The sequence below is a fragment of the Suncus etruscus genome, chromosome 9 (assembly GCF_024139225.1).
Source record: "Suncus etruscus isolate mSunEtr1 chromosome 9, mSunEtr1.pri.cur, whole genome shotgun sequence".
Classification (NCBI taxonomy): Eukaryota; Metazoa; Chordata; class Mammalia; order Eulipotyphla; family Soricidae; genus Suncus; species Suncus etruscus.
Window position 1 is genome coordinate 17,806,792 of NC_064856.1, and position 25,469 is coordinate 17,832,260.

Below are 25,469 nucleotides of genomic sequence, written 5' to 3' on the forward strand. Positions count from 1 at the left end.
CAGCTGGTGGTTGATAGCTGCTGCAGGATCTTTTCTGGAGTTGCTGGAGCCCGCAGCTCATAGCCCTGCCTGTCTCTCCCCAGTGGCCGAAGTCCTGTCCGAGTGCCGTCTGCTTGCCTACATCTCCCAGGTGCCCACACAGATGTCCTTCCTCTTCCGCCTCATCAACATCATCCATGTGCAGACACTAACACAGGTGAGGGGCTGTGGTAGACAGGTGCAGGGAAGGAGCTGGGCCAACAGAAAGGGTTGGTCCTTCATGCATCTCATATACCTCCCAACTACTTTGATGCCCTTTTTTAGTAAGTGAGAGGAGCCCCCTAAGACCTCTTCTCTAAGCTCCTGGATCAGGGTCTGACTCCCAGGCTTTTTGGGGGGAGAGTCTGAACTTGACAGCACCCCTCTCAGAGATATGCCCCCTCTCCTGCTCTGTGCCTGCATCAAGCTTGCCCCAAGGCTCTGGGTTGGAAGGCAGTGAACAAGGCCATACTGGGCGGGGGTGGGGGTGGGAAGCAGGGCAGAGGGCAAGACACCATCTCCCTTCCCAGGCCTCTCCAGCCCACAGGGCCCCAGGTCAGAGCCCGCCTGACCCTCCTCTGACCTGGCGGCCTGCTGGGCCTTGCAGGAGAACGTCAGTTGCCTCAACACCAGCCTGGTGATCCTGATGCTGGCGCGGCGGAAAGAGCGGCTGCCGCTCTACCTGCGTCTGCTGCAGCGCATGGAGCACAGCAAGAAGTACCCCGGCTTCCTCCTCAACAACTTCCACAACCTGCTGCGCTTCTGGCAGCAGCACTATCTGCACAAGGACAAGGACAGCACCTGCCTGGAGAACGTGAGTTCCCTCAGCACCCCTCCATGCGGCTCTCCCTGTGGGATACCGGGCCACCCTCAGGCACTCCCTGAGCCCCGCTCTCTCCACCCAGAGCTCCTGCATCAACTTCTCCTACTGGAAGGAGACAGTGTCCATCCTGTTGAACCCCGACCGCCAGTCCCCCTCCGCCCTCGTCAGCTACATCGAGGAGCCCTACATGGACATAGACAGGGACTTCACTGATGAGTGACCATGGGCCTGGCCCCAGGAGGCTGCTGGGCCGGGGCTGGTGTGATGAGCGGGGGCACATGTGCCACCCCCTGCTCAGCCCCCTGCCCATCTCCTCATCGCTCTCTGCCCCAAGTCTTTAGGACTGGCGGGTGGTGGGAGAGCGTCTCAAACCCCTGGGTCTGAGGCCCCAGATCATTGGGGAACCTCAGTGACCTGGAGATACTCACACTGAGGACAGGGCACAGGGCTTCCCTTTCTCCAGAAGTCCGGGACCCTGGTCCGCACAAAGACCTGGAATTGATTTTTCAACTGGCTCTGTTTGAACTCGGCCCTCTCTAGCCTGGCCCTCTCCACTGCAGTCAGTTCTGCCTAGGGTGGGAGGGAGGATGGGAGCCCCTTCCCCGCCATCCGTGAGCCAAGCTTGCCCTGTCCTTGGACCAGGCAGAAGCTTCTGAGCCCCTGGGCAGGGGTGGAGGACCCAAGAATGCTCCCATCTCCCAAGCCTGCTGCCTGCCCCTGCCCACCACCTCCCTCATCCTCTCTAGCTCCTCTGGTTCTTTGCGTATTGGCCACTGTGTTCATCGAGGGGTCACCCAGGATAGGGGAGTCCTGTCATCCCCTGGGCACTGTGTGGCCTCAGGGCAGTGTCTTCCTGCCTGAACCCAGACACAGGAGCGGGCTGGTAGCACCCTGGCCCCTCTTTGTGCTGCCAATTTATTAACAACAAATAAACCAATTAAATGGAGACTATTAAAGAATTTTATTTTACATGACTGATGTGGGCCTGACTTTGTCCATGGTACCATGTCTTCCTCATCTCCCCTGAACTGTAAAGAATGAGAAGGAGGCAGGCTGCCACTGCAGTGTTTATTAGGGGTACAGTATACCCTGGATATGCTGAGGCTCAGCAGCTTGGGGTGTAGGGCCAGAGGAGGGGGTTCCTTCCTCAGTCTGAAACACAAGAGGCCAGAGCTGGGTCCTCTGGGAGCTCAGGCATCTTCAGGCATCGGACCTGTGCTGTGAGGGGAGAAGCAACTGTGATGACAGCCCCTGCCTCGCCAGGCAGGCCAGCACCCAACACGGCCCTCACCTTGGGGCCCAGGGCGTCCCGGCTTCGTGCCCGCAGCTTGTTGGCCTGGGTCTCAGCCATGTCTGCCCGCTCCTCAGCATCGTCCAGCTCATGCTGGGCCTTGCGATACTTAGCCAGGTTTGTGCTGGCCTGCTGCTCCTGGGGCACAGGCGGGCCTGCTCACCTTCAGGTCACTGAGATGGTTCCAGCTCCCTCAGCCCCACACAGGATAAGGGTGCCAGGTGCCAGAGCTCGCACAGTAGAGGGAGCCAGAATAGGGCTGGGACAGGGTGGTAGCACCTGCAGCTGCCACTTCAGTGGGGCTGATCACAGGCGTCTAAACCAAGGGCACTAACTTACCGCCTCTTCAAACTGGCGTTTGTAGCTCTTGACCTTACTCTGCAGCTTGTCCACCAAGTCCTGCATGCGAGCCAGGTTCTTCTTGTCCTCCTCCGCCTAGACTGGCAAAGGGAAGTGAGCTCTTGCGAGCAGAACCAGGGCCAGCCATGGTGCAGATCAAAGCCTGGGCACCCACCTGGTAAGCGAGCTCCTTGACCCGGCGCTCATGTTTCCGCACCCCTTTGAGGGCCTCGCTGTGCTTTTTCTGCTCTGCATCCAGCTCCGCCTCCAGTTCCCGCACCTGCAAGCATTAGGGGCCAGTCCTGACACTCCTTTCCTCAGCAGCCCACTCTGTTGTGTACCCCGGGAGGGCTAGAAGGTCTATACGCACCTTGGCCTCCAGCTTCTGCACCTGCTTCTTCCCGCCTCGGAGGGCAGCCTGTTCTGCCTCTTCTAGTCGGGCTTGCAGCTCCCGGGCTGTCTGCTCCAGGGTCTTCTTCATCCGCTCCAGGTGGGCGCTCGTGTCCTGCTCCTTCTTCAGCTCTTCCGCCATCATGGCCGCCTGCCATCATGAGCACAAGAGCCCATGAGCAGGGATCGCCAGTCCCGGGGCCCCTCCCCTGCCATCCCTCCCAGCCCAGCCTCACATCCGTGATGGCTTTTTTGGCCTTCTCCTCTGCCTCCCGCCGCTCCTGGGCAGCCTCCTCCACTTCTCCACTCAGCTGAGCCACATCTGCCTCCAGTTTCTTCTTTTGGTTCAGGAGACCAGTATTCTGGAGAGGCAGCAGAGTCTTAGAGCTGATGTCAGGCCAGCATACCCCACCATCCCTTCCACTCACCATCCCTTCCACCTGCACCACACCTGCGAGTGCAGGAGGTTGAAGCGCTCGGTGGCCTCCAGAAGCTCTTGTTCTGCCAGCCGCCGGCTGCGCTCGCCCTGCTCGAGGGCAGCCCGCAGCTCTTCCAGTTCTGCTGCCAGCAGAGCCGCCCGCCGCTCCAGGGCCTGGGCCTGTTCCCGCAGATCGGCCGCCAGCCGCTGGGCCTCATCGCGCCCTGCCTGTTCCTCCTTCAGCTGGGCCTGCAGCAGCCGAATGGCTGCCTGGGCCTCGGCCGTCTGCCTCGTGGCATGGCCCAGCTGCAGCTCCAGGTCGTTGAGGTCTCCCTCCATCTTCTTCTTGAGTCGCAGGGCCTCATTGCGGGCCCGTGTCTCCGCATCCAGAGAGGCCTGCAGGGACTCCACGGCCCTCTGGTGGTTGCGTCTGGGGAAGGGCGGGGCAGAGGTTCTCTGGTGGGTACCCAATACCCTTTAGACCCTGCTCCCTCTGTAGTTTTCAATGTGCTACCCTTGGAGGCAGCTCCTGGATCCCAGGTAATGGGGCCTTTGAGCAGACTCCCCAAACCAATGTATAAGCTTGGACTAGCCCTTGGCTTCTGTGCTTCACCCCTCGGCTGGGTAAGTCCAGTGAGAGGCCAACCAGATCCTTGGGTCAGCCAAGAGGAGAGCAAGCCCAAACCCTGCCTTTCCTTTTGCTCTAAGTGGCTGGCATGGCATCCCCTCCCACTAGAACGAGGAGAGACGTGGGGTAATGAGCAGGGATGGAGTCCTCACACCTCAGGTTAGTGCACTCCTCATCTTTCTCCGCCAGCTTCCGGTCCACCTCAGCCTTGACCTGGGACAGCTCCAGCTGGATCCGCAAAGTCTTTGTTTCCTCTAACTCCAGGGCTCCCTGAGGGGCAGAATTGGCAGAATGGAGGTGGGGGCCGGCCATACAAGTCTAAAAGGGGAGAGGTGAGGGGGACAGCTGGTCTTCCCCTGCTCCATGGGTGGCCCCTGACCTCTGCTTCCTCCAGCGCAGCCTGGAGCTCACTCTTCTCCCCTTCCAGCGCCTTCTTGGCTTTCTCCAGCTCCTGGATGTTCTTCCCACTGAGGCTCACCTGATCTGTGAGCTCGCTGATCTCCTCTGTGGAGCAGATGACCCGAGAGGCTCACCCTTGCTCAAGCTCAACCCAGATGGCCTTATTCAGCCCAAGTCAGCACTAGCTCAGGGTGGCACCTGAGTTTTGGGGCGGGTCATACCCTGCAGGTTCTTGTTCTCCCGCTTGAGTGTCTCCAGGGCGTCAAGCGCCTCCTCGTGGCTGTGGCGCAGCCGGAAGAGCTCGGTGCCCAGGCTGCGGGCCTCCCTCTGAGCTGCTTCCAGCTCACGCTGCATTTCTTCTTCCTGCCTCCGCCGCTCCTCCAGTGCCCGCTCCAAGTGCCGCTGCTTCTTGTCGAGTGCAGCAGCCGCCGAGGTGGCCCGCTCCAGCTCCAGGGTCACGTCCTCCGACTCGGTCTGCAGCCGCAGCTTGGCCTTCTCCAGCGAGGAGCACTTGGCGTTAGCGGCCTCCACACCCTCCTCAGCTTCCTGCAGCCGCAGGGCCAACTTCTTCCTAGCAGGGGTGCAGTTGGAGTCGGAGTGGGCTGCAGACTGAGGGGGGTTCCCCACAGAATGGCTTCTGCTTCTGTCCTTACCTCAGCGGGCCCAGAGGTTTAGGGTAGTAGCCCGGCCAGCCAGCAAGGTACTCACTTGGCCTCCTCCAGCTCCTCGGTCCTCTGAATGGCGTCCGCCTCATACTTGCTTCTCCACTGGGCCACCTCGGCATTGGCCTTGGACAGCAGGCGCTGCAGCTCTGCCTGGGCCTCTGCCTCCTCCTCGTGCTGCTCCCGCAGGAGGTCACAATCGTGCCTCAAAGCCTGCACGGCGTGGGCCAGTGCACTCTTGGCCTGCAGGGACCCCAGGACCTCAGCATTAGGTGGGTGGGGACTCCATCCCCTACCCCATCCATGGAAGCTGGCAGCAGGCCCACCTTGCTCTCCTCTTCCAGCTGCCTTCGCAGCTCCTCCAGGCTCTGGGTGGCCGAGGACTTCCCGCGGCTCAGCTGGCTGATGAGGGATTCCTTCTCCTCCAAAATGCGACTCAGCTCCCCTGCGGGTCAGGGGCAAGTGGGCCAGGTGAGGTGCACAGAGGGACGGCACTGGGGCACCTCCTCAGTGGGGCTTACCGAGCCCTGGGCCTCACCACTTTCGGTCTGCAGCCGCCCGCGCTGGGCACTTGCATCTGCCAGCTGCCGCTGCAGTTCCTCCACCTTGATCTTGGCCTCGCTCAGCTGATCCTCACAGGCCCGGCACAGTTTCTCTGCATTGGCCTGGGGTCAGGGGTGGAGACAAGTGTGTGCATCGAGAATAGAATCTGAGGCAGCCAATCAATCCAAAATTGGTAATTGGGCTGGAGGCTAGTGACAGGGACCCCAAGAAGCGAGGGCAAGATTTTCCGGAAGCCAGTGAGTTGGTATGAGATTAGACTGCAGTCAGCTGGGGTAGCCTTTGGGCTTTGGCCTGGGGCCAATATTGGGGTTCAAGAACAGGAAGTATTAGATGAGAGTTGAGGTCAAAGGAGCTTTGGGCCAAAATGGGAGTCAGAATGGGGAACAGAGCCCAGACTTCACATGAGGACGAGAGGGTCGGCTGCTGACATTGGGACTGGGGTAGAGGGAGCTGGGGTCAGAGGTACCTTGCCACGGGCCAGGGTCTCCACGCTGGCTCCCAGGTCATCCACCTCCATGCGGAGCTCACTCTTCTCCTTTTCTAGCTTCTGCCTCACCCGCTGCAGACTGTCCACCTGCTCGCTCAGCTCAGCCGCGCTGTCGGCCTGCTTGCGCCGCAGGGCAGCCACCGTAGCCTCGTGCCGCAGCGCTGCCTCCTCCAGCTCCCGCCGCAGCCGCCCCAGCTCGGCCTCGCGCTTGCGGCAGCCCTCGCGCTGCCCGGCCGACGCGCCGCCCGCCTCCTCCAGCCGCTCGCTCAGCTCCTCCAGCTCCTGGGCGGCCTCGGCCCGCTGCTTCTCCACACGGGCTCGCGCTGCCCGCTCGGCCTCCAGCTCCTCTTCCAGTTCCTCGGCCCGAGCCTGGTGTGGCGGGCAGCGTGTTCACCATCGCCTCTGAGGGCCCCAGAACACCCCCGTCCGCCCCGACCCCACATACCTGCAGCTCCTTGATCTTCTTCTGCAGCTGGGCCGCGACCAGCTGCTCGTCCTCCACTCGCAGGCTCAGCTGACTCACCTCGGAGTCCTTCCTAGAGGCGACAGGCTGAGCCTGAGAGAGGAACCTCATCCCCACTGTGTGGGGCTGCCCTCTGTTGCGCGCGCGCACGCGCACACACACACACACACACACACACACACACACACACACACACACCTTGGTAATAGCAACAGTGGGGCTCCCCAACCCAAACAAACCCAAGTTCAGGCCCCCAGAATCAGCTTTAGATCCCTGACACAGGTCTACTTCAGGCTCCCCACCCCAAGACACTGACCAAGGTCAGACCTGCCTCCCACCCCAACACGCACACAGGCCTAGTTCAGGACTCCTCCCCGGCCCCTACACAAGCCTGTGTTCAGAAACCCCAGAAAAAAGTTCCTACTTCTTGAGTTTCTCTTCCAGCTGCTGTTTATCCTGGGTAGCGTCTGTCACTGACTCCTGTGTCAGCTTCAGGTCACCCTCCAGCTTGCGCTTTGCTCGCTCCGTGTCAATGCGCAGCTTCTTCTCCTGCTCCAGGGAGCATTCCAGCTGTGGATGGAGAGGCCAGGTGCCTCAGTTGTCGTGATGGCTGGTGGCCACAGGCACAGACACAGACATGTGCACACACACACACACACACACACGCATGCACACACACATGCACCCTCTGCCATGCCCTGACTCACGTCCTCCACCTGCTGCTCCAGGCGGATCTTGGCCTTGGCCAGTGCATTCACACGGTCCTCCTCAGTCTGCAGGTCCCCTAGCACCTGCTGATGAGCCTCCTGCAAGGCTTTCTTTTCCTTGGTCAGCCGGGCCACGGACTCATCCAGCACCGCCATCTCCTCTGTGAGGTTCTTCACCTGGGCCAGGGTCGTTGTGTGGGTTCCTCCTGCACTTTATGGCCACCCTGCCAACTCCCAGCCCCACTTGCATCTAGGGAATCTTTGGCAAGCCATTTGTTCAGGTCCTCTCATGCTCATCCATGAAAGATGGTCATCTCTGGTGATTTTGGGTAAATGGCGCAACAGCCTGACGTGCATGCAGAGGCCCTGGGGCCCAAGACTGCAATGCCTCCTAAGTACCACTGAGATGGCCCTGGTGGCCCCTGGAACTGTTGAGGCCAAGCAGTACTAAGCAGATATGACTGGGAGTGATCCTAGAGCCCCTAACCCTGCTGGGGAGCACCCCCATAAAAAAGTACCAGTTATATTGAGCAAAATGCACACAAAACCCATTGCAAAGCAACCAGCCGAGCACAGAGGTCAGTAAGTGTCTGATATTTTAGGTTACCCCCAGAAGCCTGCCTTTCCTCCCCCCAAATTAAATCCACATCCCTGAAAGTGCAGCAGTCAAAGGCATTGGGGAGGGGTAGTTGGAAAAATAGGGTACCCATTCCCCAAGGGCTACAGACCAGAATAGGACAGGTAGACACTTCACCGAGTGCAAGGCCCTAAGAGGCAGGCAAAGACTAGTTCTTTACTGCTGAGAGGTCTGTGCTGCTCTAACTCCAAGAGGTAGTAGCTTCCAAGTTAGTTGGCCAGGCTGTGGGAGAGGGGAGTGGGCATGGCTGCTTGCCTCCCACCTTATTCTCGGTGGCGTGTTTTTCCTTCTCGGCTTTGGCCAACGTCAGTTCCAGATCGTCGATGTCCTTCTTGAGCTCCGTGCACTCATCCTCCAGTTTGCGCCGGCGAGAGGCCAAATCTGCATTGACCTCCTCCTCATCCTCCAGCCGCTCACCCAGTTCCTTGACCTTGGCCTCCAGCTGCACCTTGGACTTGATGAGCAGGTGGCAGCGCTCCTCAGCATCGGCCAAGTTGTCCTGCTCCTGAAGGGCAGTGGACAGGGGACTTCATTGGGGCAGTACTGGGACTTCATTGGGGCAGTACTGGGGGTATCTGCTGAGGACACAAAATTTATCTCTGTGCAAAACTTTGGCACCTCCGTTCAGCTGGGTTCAGGGAATCAAGTGAGCTCTGAAAGGGCTCAGGTGTGCAGGGCATTCAAGTCAAGGGATGATGGACAGCAGCAAGAAGGGGCAAGAGACAACTGGGAGTGAGACAGCTCGGGATAACCAGAGTGAGACCCAGCCTGGGGACAAGGAGAAAAATGCTAGTGGAAGCTTGAGTGAGGACAGAGCTCTGCACAGCCCAGGATGGGTTAGGGTTGTCAGACCCACCAGCTCAGCTTCTGCACTAGCAGGTAGCCTTTGTGGCACAGACATGTATGCCATCCTGCCCCATGTCTGCAGAGCTGCAGGACCTGCCTGGCACATAGCTTACACTCACAGTATCTGTTCAAAGGACTGGAGCACCTGTCTGGCATGGTGAAGCCCTGAGTTCCATCTCGGGCCCCACTACCAGCCCGGTGGCCCCCAACACTGCTGGAAGTGGACTGTGGACTTTTGGACCCTTGGCTCTTTCCTCTGGTTGTTGCTATTCCTGCCATCTGAGTCCCAAGTATCTTTTCTTCAGAGGGAGCTTTGTGGGTAGAGCTGGGGTGCTAGGCAGTCTCTGTAGCTTTGATGGGAAGCCAAGGTCACCCCAGAATAAGGGCACAAGGACAGTTGGGGACAGGGGTGAGAGGTGTGGGAGGCAAAGAGTGGACAGGGACCCAGGCCCTGTCAGGACAGGAAGAGGCCCCAACAGCCACTAGTGTGACCTGGCCAGAGTCTGCTCATGGCATTTCCTTGGCGTAACCTGGGGTTCTGGGTAAGGGAACACCTGGGGCATCAGATCTCCAAGGTTCTGTCCTCTTGCCCTGACACTCACCGCCTGCAACTGCAGTGCCAGGTCATTCTTCTCCTGAGTCACACTGACGTGCGTCTCCTCCAGCTCTCGCTGCTTGGCCTCAGCTGCAGCCAAAGCCCCCCGCAACCCCTGCAGCTCTGCCCGCATTGCTGTCAGTTCCTCCTCAGCCTGTGCTGAGCGCAGCAGGGGCTTCATCTTGAAGAAGAGCTTCATCCACGACCAGTTCTTGACAGCGTTGAAGGCCCGGATGTTCCATTGGATGGTGAATAGCGCATCCCTGGGTGGGGCGGTCACAATTCAGGGCTATAGCGCTGCTACTTCCTCACCCTTAGCACTTGGGGGAAACCATAGTGGACACCCCCAATAGCTTCTAAGGTAGGTTCTCAAAAAAGCCCCAAATGTGTCCTGGCCTACACAGGATTCAGGTGACATCAGTGGCTTCCTTTCACTCCACACCCCACAGAGAATCCTCCACTGCAGAAAGGCAATGGCACTGTCCCCTCAGGGTCAACTGCACTGTGACCAGATGATGCCAGCAGGTCCAAAAAACTTGGGAAATGCTAGAACTCTGATAACCACTATCACATGTGCTACTTTGAGCAGGAGAATGGGGTAGGGAACTGGACCACATCTGGTGATGCTCAGGGCTTACTCCCAGCTCTGCACTCAGGATTACTCCTGTAGGTGCTCAGAGTATCATACTGGATACCAGGCACCCAAACCTGGATCTAATACATGCAGGGCAAGAGCCCTACCTGCTGAATTATCTCTTCAGCTTCTGTCACATGCACCCTTTTCCCTGATTTTGAAGCAAGAAATGGAAGTGGGGTGGGGGTGGGTTGAGGGGAAGCAGCAGAATCCCCAAAGCCCCTGTGTTTAACCCAGCCATTTGTTGGTAGTGATCTAACCCTTTTCCTAGCAGAATTCAGGTCTTTTTTGTTTTGTTTTTATTTAGGGGTCCACACCTAGTGGCGTTTAGGAGTTACTCCTGGCTCTGTGCTTAGAAATCAGATAGCTTCTGGCAGGATCGGGGGACCAAAAGGGATGCTGGGAATTGAACCAGTTTCCATCTTGGGTCAACTGCTTGCAAGGCAAACGCCCTACCACTGTGCTATTTCTCTGGCCCCAGAGTTCAGTTCTATGCTCAGGGTCCACCCCGTTCCCACACACCCACCTGCCCCCAAGCAGCCGCTGGTACTCAAGGCGCATGAGGTGACCCCGACTCCGGGCCTGCAGCAGGGTCAGCACCTTGGCCAGACGCTGGTCCCGTAGCTCCTCCAGTACTCCCAGGAGGCCTGCCTTGAAGAACACCTGGGGGCCAGGGATGCTAGTTGGAGCTAGTTCACAGCAGGGCCTGATCCAGCATAACCCTCCGCAGCCAGGGCAGCCCAAACTCCTAGCCCCCAACCTTGGTGTGGCCAAACTGGTACTGGGTGTGGTCGATGTCCAGGGAGCCCAGAAGCTTCTCTGTGGCCTTCCTGCTATCCACAAAGGTGTCATCTGGAATGGCACTGGGGTTCAGGATGCGGTACCTGGGGTGGGGGGGGGCAGGGAAAATGCTCTTAGGAATCTCAGGCTCCAGAAATCAACTGACCAAGCTGGCTAGGGAGACAGTTTACACCTCCAAACTTTAATTTCCCTTTATTTCCTTTAATTTCCTATGAGCTGTAGCTCAACATAAATTTTTGTGGGAGGAACTTCTCAAGCAATGATCAGGAGGCTTCACATCTTCCAGTGACAGTTGGTCATCCAGGGCTGGGCAGTTTCATACTCAGGCAAACATTGTGGCACTGCTCAGGCCCAGCAGTTTTGTAGCCACCGGGGCCTTGCCTCATAGTGCTCAGTGTGCCATGTAGTACCAGGGATCAAACTTAGGTCCTGCATTTTTCAGGCATGTGGCTGACTCCTGAGCCATCTCCCCATTCCTTGCTGGTCTCCAAATGCATTTGGTCATGATGTTCTATAGAGGCTCTGGGAGGGCCAGAGTGACAGTACAGTGGGCAGGGCACTGGCCTTCCATGTGGCCAACCTAGACAGGTTCGATATCCAGAATCCCTTATGGTCCCCTGAGCACCACAGACAGTAATTCTTGAGTGTAGAGCCAGGAGTAACTCCTGAGCATCATTAGGTGTGGCCCAAAAATCCAACTAAAATAAAATAAAACAAAAAGCAACAAAAATAACCAAGAGGCTACAGTAAGTCACAAGCTACCTAGTAAGCTGCATTTGAATAAGTTTATGACAGTGTTTAGTTTATCTTTTTTGTATATTATATATATATATTTGGGGGGTGGGGTTTGGGCAGTAACCCGGCAGCACTTAGGTTACTCCTGACTTTACGCTCAGAAATCACTCCTAGTAGGCTCAGGGGAACATATGGGATGTCAGAATTAGAACCACCATCCTTCTGCATGCCAGGCAAATGCCCTACCTCCATGCTATCTCTCCAGCCCTATATTTTATAATTTTGTGAGTGTAAAAATACACAAAATAGGACCGGAGACATATTACAGCAGGTAGGATGCTTGTCTTGCACACAGATCGCCTGGATTCTATTCTCAGCACTTTATAGATTCCCCAATCACCAGGGGTGATCCCTAAGCACAATGTCAGGAGTAACCCCTGAACGCAGCTGGGAATGGCCCAAAACAAAAATAAAATACATAGGGGGCCGGAGCAGTGGTGCAAGCAGTAGGGCGTTTGCCTTAAGCATGCTAACCTAGAACGGACCGTGGTTGATCCCCCAGTGTCCCATATGATCCCCCAAGCCAGGAGTGATTTCTGAGCACATAGTCAGGATTAACCCCTGAGCATCACTGGGTGTGGCCCAAAAGCTAAACACACACACACACACACAGAAAAGGTGACATGGGACCACAGCTTAGAAGGGCAGCAGCTGGAAAACGAGCCGTGGGCTGGGAACAAGAGCAGAGTTGTGCTGTGTGGAGCTTAGTGAGGGCCACACACAGGCACAGGGCAATTGTGGATTCAAGGCATAGGCAGTGTGTGTCTCTAATATCAGATATGCTGAGTCTGTTAGCTTTTCCCCACAGCCCATAAGCAGGGCCCAGTCACAGCTCACCCCATTTGGATCCTATCCAGTCCCTCCCAGGTCCCAGCATCAGGGTGATGAGAACCTCTGAGTGGCAGCTGGTTCTGTTGTGTCCTCTCCTACCGCAATCCTCTATTTCCAGGCTGAAGCCCCAACCGGGTAGAGGGCCAAGGGGAAGAAGGTTGTAGGAGGACCCAGGGCAGGGGCAGGGACACCCACCGCTGCCGGAAGTCTGCGTACAGCAGCCTGTTGGGGAACCCTTGACGGCAGATTCGGATCCCTTCCAGAACCCCATTGCAGCGCAGCTGGTGGAGCACCAAGAAAGCATCCATGACCCCTAGACATGGCAGAGGTTAGCGAAAATGTCAGGGGTCGATGAATACACCTCCGACTCTGAGGAACTAGCAGACTTAAAGGTGGGCAGGCCCTGGGGTGGGGGAAGGACCCCGTTTCTTGTCCAACAGGTTCCCTAATCCAGCCCTGGGATGACTACCTGGAGTCTTGTTTTCATTGGGGACAATGCAACGGACAAAGTGTGGCTGTGTGGCTCGCAAGTTGGTCATCAGCTTGTTAAGGTTCTCCTGGGGGTGGGAGAAGAAAAAGGCATGGGAAGAACAGAGAAGCCAAATTGGAAATAGCAGTGAGAGTCACCTGAGAATAAGTAAGCTCAGCACTTAAGACAATTAGTCCATACCCTTCCTTTCACCAAGTATGCCCACACACCCTCTTTCACGAAGCACGCCTGCTCACCCTTTCACAGGTGTGCCTGTACACCCTCCCTTTCACCGAGCATGTCCATGCACCTCCATCTTTTCACTCTGTTCCTGATGGCATTTACCCTCTTCCGCCTGCCTAAGTTTCCCTCAGCATCACGAAAGTCTTCTCTCCCCACTCAACTTCCTAGTCACCCCCATGACTCCCATCCCAACCCTCTCACCCCATCTCTAATTCTGTCCAGGCAGCGTGAGGACGGGGGGCAGCACAGACTTGTTGTGATGTTCACATGTGAGGAGTTAAACATCACTGCAAGTCTTAACAGCCACCCGCCCAATGCAGAGTGCAGAGCTGAGGCTGCGAGGACAGGCTAGGCCACACGAGAGGGGAAGGGCCTATGAGAAGCCAGTCTGGAGCTCACCTTGTGCAGCTGTGACACCGTCTGGAATGATGCTGCCTTCTTACGTTTCTCTTTCACCCCAGATTTGGGGGGTTCGGCTAGGAAAAAACATGGGACTTGTCACCCTAAGGCCTTCCCTCAGAGGCCCCTGCAGTGATGACCCAGCTACTCAGACTCACCGGAGCAGGAGCCTGCGTAGTTTTCATAGAGTGTGGCCAAGAGCCTGTTCTGCGACTTTTGGAAGATGGGGACCACCGTCTCGTTCAGGGGGTCCTTGTTTTTTTCCAGCCAGCCCACGATACTGTAGGGCACCTGGCAGACAGCACCCCAGTGCTGAGTGGAGGTGGGGTCCCAGGGCTGGGGCACCGCCAGGGCATAGCTAGAGCACCTACCACGCCTGCATAGTGGACCACCTCAAAGTGGGCTTGGTATTTGCGCTTCTTGTCAGGCCGGGGCTGCTGGAAATTCGGTGACTTTCCTGAATGGTTGTCATAGAGCTTGGCCCGGAAGCTGGCATCGGAGGCTTTGGGGAACATGCACTCCTCCTCCAGGATGGACAGGATGCCTAGTGGCTGTAGACAGGAAACCAGCATGAAGGGTCTCTGACTGCCCACGCTTCCCTTTCCTAAACCCCTTCCTCTGTGAGCCTTATTGAAGCCCCAGTGGGGGCACTTGGCAGGTAGACTGGCCTATCCAACGAACTGGTCTCCTAAAAGGAAGGAAAGGCTTCTCTCTGGGTTCTCCACAGCTTACACAAGACCTGCCCCCTCTGGTTTTTCTTTTGGCTGAGGAGAAGAAGCAGATCCTTATCCTTACCCAATGGCCCCACCCCTACTCCTATGGACAGTCCAGAAAAGCCCAGGGTGGTAATGCTAGCTTCCTCACTAGCTGTGGGGCCTTACCGCTCGCAGCCCGAATTCCCTCCCTTGCCAAAGGGAGAAGAGACCTTCAAGACAGTGCTAATAGCCAAAATCAAGCACCCAGAGACCCAATAGCAGAATATAAGAGAAACAATTGAGGGCTGGAGAGATAATACAGCAGATAAAGTGCTCGCCTTGCACTTATTGAACCAGGGTTCAATCCCAAGTCCCATATGGTCCCCTGAACCTGCTAGGAGTGATCCCTGAATACAGAGCCTGAGTACCACAGGGTGTAGCCCGCCACAAAAAAGAAACAGGTGAAAACCATTTGCTGTGTAAACTATTTGGTCTACTTCAACATCACTCAAAATCCAAGATCTTTTTACCAAAAGTAAAGGAAGTTTCAGAGAATGGAAAATTAGCTCAGTGAGCTGGAGCACATGCTTACTTACCATGAAGAAAGCTCTGGGGTTTGATACTTGACATTACAGGGTCCCCTGAGCACCCCTGGGCACAACGCCCAAGCACAAAGATGGGAGTAATACTTGAGTGCCACCAGGTATTACCCAAAAAAGAGAAACAAAACTAAGATAAAAATAAATTTGTGTTTATAAAAAAAACTCAGAAAATGAGCCTCAGACTCTACTTGGAAAATGTGAGGTAAACTAACCAAAGTGTCTCCCCAAGAGTCTGGAGAATAAAGTTTATTATGATTGGAGAGGGGGTGAGTCATAACTGTTGTACTCAGTGCTTACTCCTGGCTGAGGGTTCACTCCTATGGATGCTCCGGGCACCACCTGGAGCCATGGAATGACCAAAATTGGCCACATACAAGGCAAGCATCTTGCAGTATATCTCTGGTCCTCATTTTAATTCTGACTTTTGCGATTTTCTTTGCTTTCCTTTCTTCTATTCTTTGCCCAGTGGGTCAAGATATATACAAGGTTGTTCAACCAATCAACAAAAAAAGCAAATGCATGCACCACTGTTCTGCTTCTGGACCAAGGAATGGCTGGCGACTGCACCAGGGCTCTGAGCTACAGCCATAGGGATTGGTGGAACAGGCACACTTTCCTACACGCCTGCATAATGCCGCATTGCTGCCCCAACGCCCCTATTCACAAGCACTTGTATGTTTCCGTGGAGACTTGTACAGTTTCAGGCATGCACACACAGTTGCACCGTCGTACCACCACCACCACCACCACCACCACCACCATACATGTCTGCTGGCAGCACGAGTCACTCTTCCCACCTTCTCAATGAGGTCAATGCAGGGCTGCAGGTCCAGGCCAAAGTCGATGAAGACCCAGTCGATGCCCTCCCGCTTGTACTCCTCCTGCTCCAACACGAACATGTGCTGGTTAAAGAACTGCTGCAGCTTCTCGTTGGTGAAGTTGATGCACAGCTGCTCAAAGCTGTTGAACTGCAGAGGGAGGCACCATGGAGCTGAACTCCGCCTGGATGGGGCCGGCCATAAAGGGGCCATAGAGGGACAGGAGTTCCCCCCATCTCCATAGCCCTGCCCTCATGGCCTCCCCTGCCCCAAGAGAAAAGAACCTAGGGATGCAGCTTGACCTCATTCTACCTCAAAGATCTCAAAACCGGCGATGTCCAAGACCCCGATGAAGAACTGTCGGGGCAGCTTCGTGTCCAGTGTCTGGTTGATCCTTGATACCAGCCACCGGAACAGCCAGTCATATGTGGCCTTGGCCAGAGCCCCCACAGCAAACGCCACCTGGAAGAGGCAGGCTGCCAGGCTGGGACCTCAGCTACCCAGGGGGACCCTGCCAGCCAGCATCTCACCTGCTCCACGCTCTGGCCTTTGGTCACATACTCATTCCCCACACGAACTCGGGGGTGCAGAAGGCCTTTGAGAAGGTCCCCACTATTGACACCCATCAGGTAGGCAGCCTTGTCGGCACCTGCAGAGCACAGAGGTAGGGTGAGAAAGGAAGAAGCCCAGCCTGGGACTCACCTAGCCTCAGTCTGGGGTGCTCAGAGGGAGGTAAGGAGGTATGGAGGCTCATGCATGGCCAGGTAAGTATGAAGCCCAATAGTGTGGAGGGGATGAGTGGTGGGCTGTGGACAGGATGTGGACACAGAAGAGGAGAAGAGGAGGGTGCAGTGCCCTCACTCTCAGTGCCATCCGCCTCAGCCTGCTCCTCCCGCTGCTTCTGCTTGAACTTCATGTTGCCAAAGTGCAGCAGGGCACCCACGATCTTGTAGCAAGCACACTTCTCATCCACACTGAAGCCCAGGATGTCCATGGCATGCTGTGGGGACAGGAGCGTTGGAGTGTGTGGGTCCCCTGGGGTGGGGGCAGGCAGAGGGCACTGACATGCCCCATCAGTCCCCTGCTCCCCGCATACATCCGTGGCTATGAGCTCCTCCCCGTCATCCATGTTGTCCACGGTGAGGACACCTTGGCTGCAGAAGTGGTAGTCATAGGGGTTCATGGACAGGAGCAGCATGTCTGGGGACAAAAGAGACATGTCAAGCTAGGTCCCTCTGACAAGTACAGCCCCCCAATCTAGCCTGCTCTTTCCACCCCACACCTGCACCCCAGCTCTTTATTCAGGGTGCCTCCTTGAGGAGCAAACCACGGTCCCACAGTTTCCTTATGGCTCAACCATGGCCCATGACTACCCCTGAGGCCAGACCTTCACTCGTTGCTGGGACCTGAAAGGATCAAAGACCTTAGGGGCTTGTCCAATGCCTTTGGTCCCCTCTTTGGTGTTGGGGTTCCCCTCTCAGCTCATAACAGCAGGAGGCAAACCACAGGGACACTGAGCTTAAGGGACCTATTCTATTCCCCAGTGCAGGGCCATGGGGAAAAGAGTCCCCAGGAAGACGATGTCACTGAGCCCAGAGCAGGGAGACACACAGGGCCAGGCGTGATGAGAGGAGGGGAGTCTGGTCAGAGAAGCTATACCCCACCCGCCAGCCCACACCCTGCAGTTCCGGCTTCTTCCCCGACAGGATCTGGTAATAGACATGGTAGCCACGCTCGCCAGGCAGCTGGAAGATCACCCGTGACTTCTCCAGAAGATCTGCAAGAAAGGGGCGCCGCTCACCACCCTTCACACCACCCCAGGGGTGAGGAGGCATAGAGGAGTGAATGGGGTACTCTTTGGACCCCTGTAGGTGCAGGTACATGGGGATAGTGTGAGTGAGCATGACTTCCTGGACTAGTTCTCTCGCCACTTCCTTCCTGCATCTGTAGGCCCAGAGTAGTGTGGGTGCCTGTGTATGCCCAGGGGAGCCTCACATCCATCTGTCCCCACTCACAGATCCCTGCACAGATTGGTCAGTCCCTGTCACCACAGCCCGTGCTTAACCACCAGGATCTGGTCAGGCATCCCCAGGTGGGATTGGGGTCCCTCTGTGCCCATTGCCAGGGTGCCTGGTGTTTGCACAGGGACTGGTCAGGCAGAGAGGTATGGGGTGCTTCAAGGAGAATGGGGGCTCAGAGTGCAAGGAGAAGCTGAGTAGAAGGGATCCAGAGAGCAGAGTGGGCTGGAGTACCCTCATGACCAGAGGGCCTACCTGACCACGTAAGACTTTGTGCCTCATCGTGAGGACACACTGAGGGGCAAAGAAGGGTTTTAAACAGAAATGAAATGGCGGGGGGCAGAAGGAAAAGACTGAGTGATAGCACAATGGGTAGGGCACTTGCCTTGCATGCAGCCAATCTAGATCTGATCCCTGGCATCCCATATGGTCCCCCAAGCCTGCCAGGAATAATTTTGAGCGCAGAACCAGGAGTAACTACTGAGGGCCACCAGGTATGGCCCCAAAACCAAAAATAAATTAAAATAAATAAACAGAAATGGAATGTGGTCAGAAGCAGCAGCTAAAAGTCCCTCTAACTAGAAAGAAACAGAGCAGTGGAGGCTGAGAGAAGGTTCCAGGTGAGGAGTGGGGCTGGGGAGTGGCCAAGAAACAGATGGGACCCCAAGGATTTGGTGGGGGCAGAATTAGGTGCAGTTGTCTCCAGACTCACAACTGTCGATGTCAGCAGATGCCAGCTTCCCGGAGGGACCAAAGTGAATGCGGATAAATTTGCCCTGTGGACAGAAGGGTGTGTCAGATGCTGGTTCTCAGCAGCTCACCCCACTGCCCCTTTTTCCATCCCAGCCCCCACGCCACTCACAAAGCGGGAGGAGTTGTCATTTCGCAGTGTCTTGGCATTGCCGAAAGCCTCCATGGCAGGGTTGGCTTCGATGATTTGATCCTCCAGGGTGCCCTGGGGTGAGGGGACTGTCAAGCCTGGATCCTGGGGTCAGGCCAACCCAGACATTTGTGCAGATGGGAGGGGAAGGGGTTTCCAGGACCTCCAAATAGTGCCCTTCTCCCCTCACACTGGCCCCAGACTCACCCCAGTCTTGGTGGCCAGCACTTGCTGGAAGTGGGAGGAAGGAAAAAATGTTAGAGGCTGTGTGGTCACACCAGGCTGGAGACAGTGGAGTGGGGGTGGGGGGTCAGGGGTTAGCAAGGCAGAGGATGTTTAGTCACCAAATATGTGGCCCCTCCCCTCCCATCCCACCCTCTCCAAGGAAGGACAGGAGAAGTACTACAGAGAAAGTGGGAGCAAACGTGGCTGTAATCAGGCACTTGAGGTGGGGAGGGGGAGAGTGCTTAGGACTAGGGGTGTCTGACTCACAGCCTTCCTCTCTGTCAGTTCTGGCTCTGGCCTCCTTCATTTTTGTTCTCTATGAAGCACCTCAGCCCCAAACACTGCAGATTCCTGGCTGAAGACTTCTATGTGGTTTCCCTAATACTTCTTCCAACTCTGAATCTTCTTACCTTCAATCCCTTTTCTCACACACCTCACCCCTACCCTTTGTATGGAGACCAAGTGTTCCTTCACTGGAAATTGTTCAACTGTTATTCAGAATGGCTCTCCCAGTGCATATTATTAGATCTATTATGTTGTATGCCTCATACAGGCAACCTGTATGCCTCACCTGGGGGACTTCTTAAATAAAGGGCAACCCCTTCCTTTCCTACCACTGTTTTTAGGGTGGAGGGTTGGGTGCATACTGAGACACTGAGACTTGAAGCCAGAGCCTCACTCGTCATTCAAGGCAGATGCTAAATGACTGAGCTGCATCCCCCCCCTTTTGGTCTCATTCCTCCATCACTTCCTGCTCTTCATGGCTTGGACCCCAGTAGTCCAGTAGAGAGGGATAGAAAAGAAGGCAGGATTCTGGAGTGATAGGACCAGGGCACCAGGAGCCTGGGGTTATTTGATACTCTTTGGGGAACCCCAAACTTAAAAATCCTCCCTCACCCTGCAGTAGAGGCAAGAGAGGCTCCACCCGCATACACACACTGTCTTATGGCCGTGAGACAGTGCTTTCTCTGAGAGGGTGGCCAGGGCTAGGGAACAGACAAAGTTTTGAAGCCCCAACCTTAGTGGTAGCTACCTGTTTCTTCACTTCCCTTTCCTGAACCCTCACTCCTACTCCCAAGAACCAGGGCTCCATTCTGCCCAGGTCTTCCCTTCCCAGCTGCATCCCTGCCTGCTCTGAACTCTCTCTACTCCTTCATTACCAGTACTGGCCCAAGAATCAACTTTCTGCAGCATCTTCAGAGACACCTTGAGGGTTTGAAAGATGTGGGTAGGGTGGGGAGAGGAGAGGGTCAGGGATCAAAAAAGCAACAGTAAAAACAAAAGTAAAAACCACCGCAACGAAGCAAAATTGAAATTAAAAATCAAACAGGTGGGGGGAAGCAAAGGTAAAAAGTGAAAACAAGAAGCCAAAAACTTAAAATGAAAACAAGAAAAGAATAAAACAAGAAATAAAGATGCCCCAGAGGAAAGCAAGGCTCAGCAGGACCAGGAAAGGCGGGATGGGCAACTGAAAGTAAAGGCAACTGGCTTAGGGGTGACTCAGGCATACACAGTTCTTATCAGCTGGTTCTGGGCTTGGAGTGAAGATCATACCATGAAAACAAAAATAAAACACTGGTCTATTTTTTCCCCAGACTTTTTTAAATGCAGAAATCATGGGGTACAAAATTGCCAGCTAACCCAGGTAGTTGGGAACACCAAGTGCCCTGACTGTATCCCCCAACTTGTCTCACTGGCCACTGAAAGCTGAATTTGTTTCATGGAGACCAAGAAAGCCTCACTTTCAAAATGGCCTCTTTAAAATTCTTTGAACTTCAGAAGTCCCATGAAAAGAAACAGAATAAACTGGAGGACAGCCGTGGCCCTGCCCCAAAGAACTCTGGGACGGGTCACAAGGTCTAGTACGAGGTTACAGGGCCTGGCATGAGGTCACAGGGCATGTGAGACTTTCAGGGCATCTCTGCTCAAGCCTTGCTTAAGCCAGAGTCCCCCACCAGAGTGGGGGGTTCAGGCAGGGCTGGGAGGGGCTAGGGAAGGCATATGTAAAAAGGAGAAAGAAAGAAAAACTGGAAAGCAGCGGGAAGCAGTGCCCTGGTGGGCGAGTCTTACAGCCTTCTTGCCTGGCCCATCTCCCAGGGCGGCGACGATGGCAAAGTACTGAATGACCCTCTTGGTGTTAACCGTCTTACCGGCCCCCGACTCTCCGCTTGAAGGACACAAACACGAGTCAACGGTGTCCTTCTGGCCACTCTGATCTCTCCCATTCCCTGTGCCCACCCCTCCAGGAGGCACCTTCTGCCCTCTTCCTCCCCCCTCTCTAATTCAGGACTCCCAAACTCACTCCACCTCCCACCACCCCTTTTGTTAAGAGGTATTTACAGGAAAGTCAGTATACAGTCTACACTGGTTACTGCACATTAAACTCCTGTCACCCCCATTACATGGAAAAGGAGGTGCCTGTTCCTGTTACACACCAGGCACGTACACTGGTCCAGCTCCTTATAGTTCTGTGTGGCATGCAGGTAGGATTATTCTATTTTTACTGATGAGACTCAGGTTCCAGGGCACCAGCAGGGAGTGGAAATGTGAGAACTTGAGCCTAGATCTTTCTGGTTTCAAAGCCCTATTCTTAATCACCAGGCTGTACACGCACGCACATACACTCACACTCAGCATACATAAATATGCATACTTGACACGTGTGAATACAAAGTTAACATACACTTACATACAGTTCTTATTGCCCTGGCTAGTCATGAACCCGGTGTGTAAGAATTCTACCAATTTCCACTTAGGATGAGCAAAGAATCCAAAATAAGATGCAGCCATAAGGACACGGGTGGGGAGGAAGAAAGAGGAAAGAATCCCCTTCTCTTGTCCTCGAGCAGCCAGAATCAAAATCTAAAAAGATCCAGGTGGGAGAAAATTCCAGGCCCTGGGCTGGGGCTGGGGGTCAGTCTGGGGCTCGGCACTACACTGCACCGCACTGCCCAGGAAGGAAAAGACCAGTGAACTGAGCGCTGCTGTGACACTGGCTCTGGGGGAAGCACCTGCCCTAAGTGCCTAGGATTCAAGCCTGGGAGATGCTTTTAGTCCCTTCCCTCCCGGGCATCACTTCCCGCCCACCCTTTGCCGGCCCCCCACTCACGTGATCAGCATGGACTGGTTCTCTCGATCTGGAGGAAAGGACAGAGGATGGAGAAGTCAGTCAGTCAAGCGCAGGGAGGGAGGCCTAAAACGGGCTGCTCTGGATTTCCACTGCACCCTGTGCTCCCCATGTCCAGGGCCAGAAATGGGAAGGCCCAGGTGGGCACCCGAGGCCCAGCTCCCTGGGAAGGGTACAGGGCAGGGGTCTGGCAGCTCTTACTGCGCAGCATGTCGTTGTAGGCGTTATCGGCCACTGAGTAGATGTGCGGCGGGGCCTCGGAGCGGCGCTTCCCCTTGTAGGCCACCACCACGGGGGCTGTGTAGACCGGGAGCCATTTGTAGGGGTTGATGGTCACACAGAAGAGGCCGGAGTACGTCTGCGGAGTGTGTCAAGCGGGAAACTGGAGGCCATGCTTGTATCTGAGGGTGCAGCCCTCACCGAACTGTGGCCCTTGCCCCTTCTCCCAAAAGCCGCCTCACCCAGAGCCCACTCTGGCCCAAATCCTTCGGCCTCTCCTCAGCCTCCCAGGGGTGCACCCGCACCCACCCACTCCCGCCACCGTGGAGCTCAGCTGCAGCCCCCTTTCCGCCCCTTCACGGGTCCTCTCACAACCCTAGCCTCACCCCTTACCCTGGCCACGCACCAGGTCCAGGGCCCGCGGACACGCCCTCACCCTCTAGCCACCCTGCCCTGTGCCGCCGCATAGGGTCCTACAGGGTCCCACTGCTTACGTAGATCATCCAGCGAGCGTACCGCTGGCGCAGGTTGTGCAGCACCGTGGCCTCGTTGAGGTGTGTCATCATGGCCATGTCCTCGAGCAAGTCGAAGCGAGGCGGGTTCATGGGATGCAGCTCAGCTTCACGCACTGTCAGCACCTGCCCTCCACCCACCCAGGCCACGTCGTGAGGTGATGACCTCAACAGGAGATGTACACTCATGCCACACATACGCACATGCACACCCTGCAGGCCAAGAAGGAGTCCCAGCCCCTGGGGTAAATCTCTGGAAACTGGGAGTCGAACCTTCTGGTCTTTGGTCTCCACATTGACTTTGCCTCCAGCAGCTTCCGACTTGACTTCTGCCTCCACATACGCTTCTTGTTCATCGGGGACCCAGACCCGCTTCTTTCCTGAGTGATGGTACAGAACCAGAGGGGCTGTGAGAGGGCTGGAGCACATCCAAGCTGTGTTCATAGAGCCTCCTTAAGGGGAACCCCTCTGTCCCGATGCAGGCGGTTCTGGCTATGAAAGGGTTTGGGCACATGGAAGGGGGGGCCCAGTTTGAGACTCCCAAGCTGTGCTCATAGAGGCCCTCTAAGGGGAACCAAACCTCTCTATCCTGACAAAGGGCACCCAGTGAGGAACCCTGGGAGGGCCCCTTCATTCCTCAGACTCCCTGACTGGGTGATCAAACCTGTGGGATCTGACCCTGCCTGCCCTGTGACCTCAGGGAAACCTCCCTGTCTCAGACATGACCAGATGGAAGAGGGTTATTGATTTTCTGGGGGTGGAAGCATTGAAATACCATTGCAAGAATTACACACACACACACACACACACACACACACACACACACACACTTCTATTCCCTGGCCACATGGTCTCCAAACTCCACCAGGAACAGCACTGAGCAGAGACTAGACCCTGAGTACTGCTGAGTGTGGGCCCCAAAACAAACAAAGTTGGCCTGTTCCCCCAAAATAAAAAAGTAGACATTTCAACATTCTCACTTCTGGAGTTTTACTGGCATTTTAATCTGAAAAGTAGCTTCTTGGTTCTCTCCCTTGTGGAGAAATCTGTGTTCCCTACCTCTGTCTCTAGCTGCTTCTTTCTGTCTGTCTCTGAGTCTGTGTCTCTTGGACTCTGTCTCTGTTTCTCTGTCTCTGTTTCTCTCTGTCTCTCTCTCTGTCTCTCTGTCTCTCTGTCTCTCTCTCTCTCTCTCTCTCTCTCTCTCTCTCTCTCTCTCTCTCACACACACACACACACATTTCCCTTAAAAAAACCCATTTTGGGTCAGAGAGATAGTATGGAAGTAAGGCTTTCATGCAGAAGGACAGTGGTTCGAATCCTGACATCCCATATGGTCCCCTGTACCTGCCAGGGGCAATTTCTGAGCTGAGAGCCAGAAGTTACCCCTGAGTGCTGCTGGGTGTAATACCCCCCCCCCAAAAAAAAAGACAAAAAAAAACCCTATTTTATTTCATTTTTCATTGCCTCCTAAATTTTTTTCTGTGAGAAAAATTGATAGAGGGGAGAGGGTAGGAAAAAGAAAATACCAAAAAAGGCATCCCTGAGTGGCATCCAGAGCACACCTCACTATCAGATATAGTCACACTATGAGGAGCTATCTCCCACTTGGCTTAATAGGTCAATCCTGGTCTCCAATTCTTTGTCTGGCTTCTTCCTTGGCCCAATGACTCCACAGCTAGGGCTTCCCTTTTTCGTTGTGTTGAAAGGCACAGACACAGGCTGCAGACTGCCCAAGCATGTTTCCTGTCTGACCAATTACTAATTCAATGTTTCCCTAAGTGGGTGATACCTCCCTCTAGAGGCACTGGAATGATGTGGGGAGGAGGAAGTCGTCATAACCTCAAGTATGTCAGGGTCAGGGAAGAAGAGTGCAGGGAAAGGGGGCAGGAGACAGACACTTTCTGTTTCTTTGCTTAAAAAAGGTAGATGGCACTGAGTGATTTTTTTTTTCCCCTGAAAAGCAGACCATAGGCTGAGTAACATTGGACATTTCTTTTGTTTCCTTTTGTTTGTTTGTTTGTTTTTAGCCACACCAGTTATGCTTAGGAGATACTCTTTGTATTCAGGAGTCACTCCTGGCCGACTTAAGACCATCCAGGGGTCTGGACCCAGATCAATCATTTGTAAGGCAAGTACCCGCTCCTTTGTACTATGGCTCCAGCAACAACTTTGGGGACTTCTGTAACTACCCAAATACCTTGTCGAGGCCTGATGATATCTATGCAGGCCCTCTGGCTAAAGGCTCTTAAAAATTCCAAGCTGGTGATCACAGAGCATGAAATCAAATCAAGGCCCTAGAGTATGGTGTCTGGGATCCTCAGAGGTTGTAGGATCATGACTTTAGCTCTAATCCCAATCCAACCTCCCCAAGGTGCTGAGATGAGGTTTGCAGACATATCTGGGGACACAGTACACACCACCTGTCATCAACATTGTCATCATCATTTCCATTCTTTGAGCAAACCAGATCATAAATAATCTTGACTCGGGCTCTTTAGAAACAAAGAATTTCTCACTAAAAATAATACCAGGACAAATTCTGTGGGTGCCTAGAGCATGTACCCCACCACCACCTTCATCTCAAAGATTCTTAGCTTCAACCATAGATGGTAATCCTGGAAGGCAGAGCCCCATTTTATCCAGGAACAAACCAAGGCTTGCTCCTAGGCATAGTGACTAGCACAGAGGCCCTGAGGGAAAAGTCTCATATGGCCAGGGTGCATCTTCTTGACCCAGAGCTCAACCATCCCTCCCATTGTGGGCATCATTCTGGGCGATCTTCTCTGTCAATGCACCCCTCTGCCCTCACTCACCATCCCAGGAGACCGTTTGCACCTTCATCAGCTCCTGGTGACCCTGGCGAAGGTAAGGAGCAGATTCCCCGAGTTCACTCACATCCATCATGGTGGTGGCAGAGAGAAGTGGGGGGTGAAT

At 55.0% G+C, this 25,469-nt stretch overlaps 2 protein-coding genes across 2 annotated transcripts in view; one reads left to right on the top strand and one right to left on the bottom strand.

Moving 5' to 3' along the window:
• Positions 1-1,810, top strand: part of TRPC4AP (transient receptor potential cation channel subfamily C member 4 associated protein) — a 64,575-nt gene extending 62,765 nt beyond the window's left edge. Inside the window, exons 17-19 of the mRNA XM_049779210.1 lie at positions 84-196; positions 626-832; positions 924-1,810. Of these exons, the coding sequence (XP_049635167.1) occupies positions 84-196; positions 626-832; positions 924-1,061 (458 nt within the window). The 3' untranslated portion in view covers positions 1,062-1,810. The remainder of the gene's footprint in view (positions 1-83; positions 197-625; positions 833-923) is intronic.
• An 85-nt stretch (positions 1,811-1,895) lies between these two features.
• On the bottom strand, positions 1,896-25,469 carry MYH7B (myosin heavy chain 7B). Its single transcript, XM_049779110.1, has 41 exons — positions 25,349-25,469; positions 22,809-22,915; positions 22,518-22,661; positions 22,006-22,162; positions 21,787-21,814; positions 20,748-20,844; positions 18,660-18,683; positions 18,435-18,527; positions 18,285-18,348; positions 17,233-17,331; positions 16,651-16,754; positions 16,416-16,554; positions 16,085-16,203; positions 15,867-16,016; positions 15,534-15,704; positions 13,811-13,990; positions 13,598-13,730; positions 13,440-13,516; positions 12,798-12,885; positions 12,524-12,641; positions 10,662-10,785; positions 10,428-10,564; positions 9,275-9,530; positions 8,089-8,331; positions 7,190-7,366; positions 6,907-7,052; positions 6,465-6,555; positions 5,999-6,388; positions 5,507-5,633; positions 5,295-5,413; positions 5,015-5,211; positions 4,528-4,877; positions 4,287-4,411; positions 4,062-4,177; positions 3,313-3,709; positions 3,098-3,223; positions 2,842-3,012; positions 2,647-2,751; positions 2,472-2,567; positions 2,133-2,270; positions 1,896-2,059 (listed from the first exon to the last, which is right to left on the bottom strand). The coding sequence occupies exons 1-41, from the start codon at positions 25,437-25,439 to the stop codon at positions 2,042-2,044; spliced, it is 5,832 nt and encodes a 1,943-aa protein (XP_049635067.1). The 5' UTR covers positions 25,440-25,469; the 3' UTR covers positions 1,896-2,041.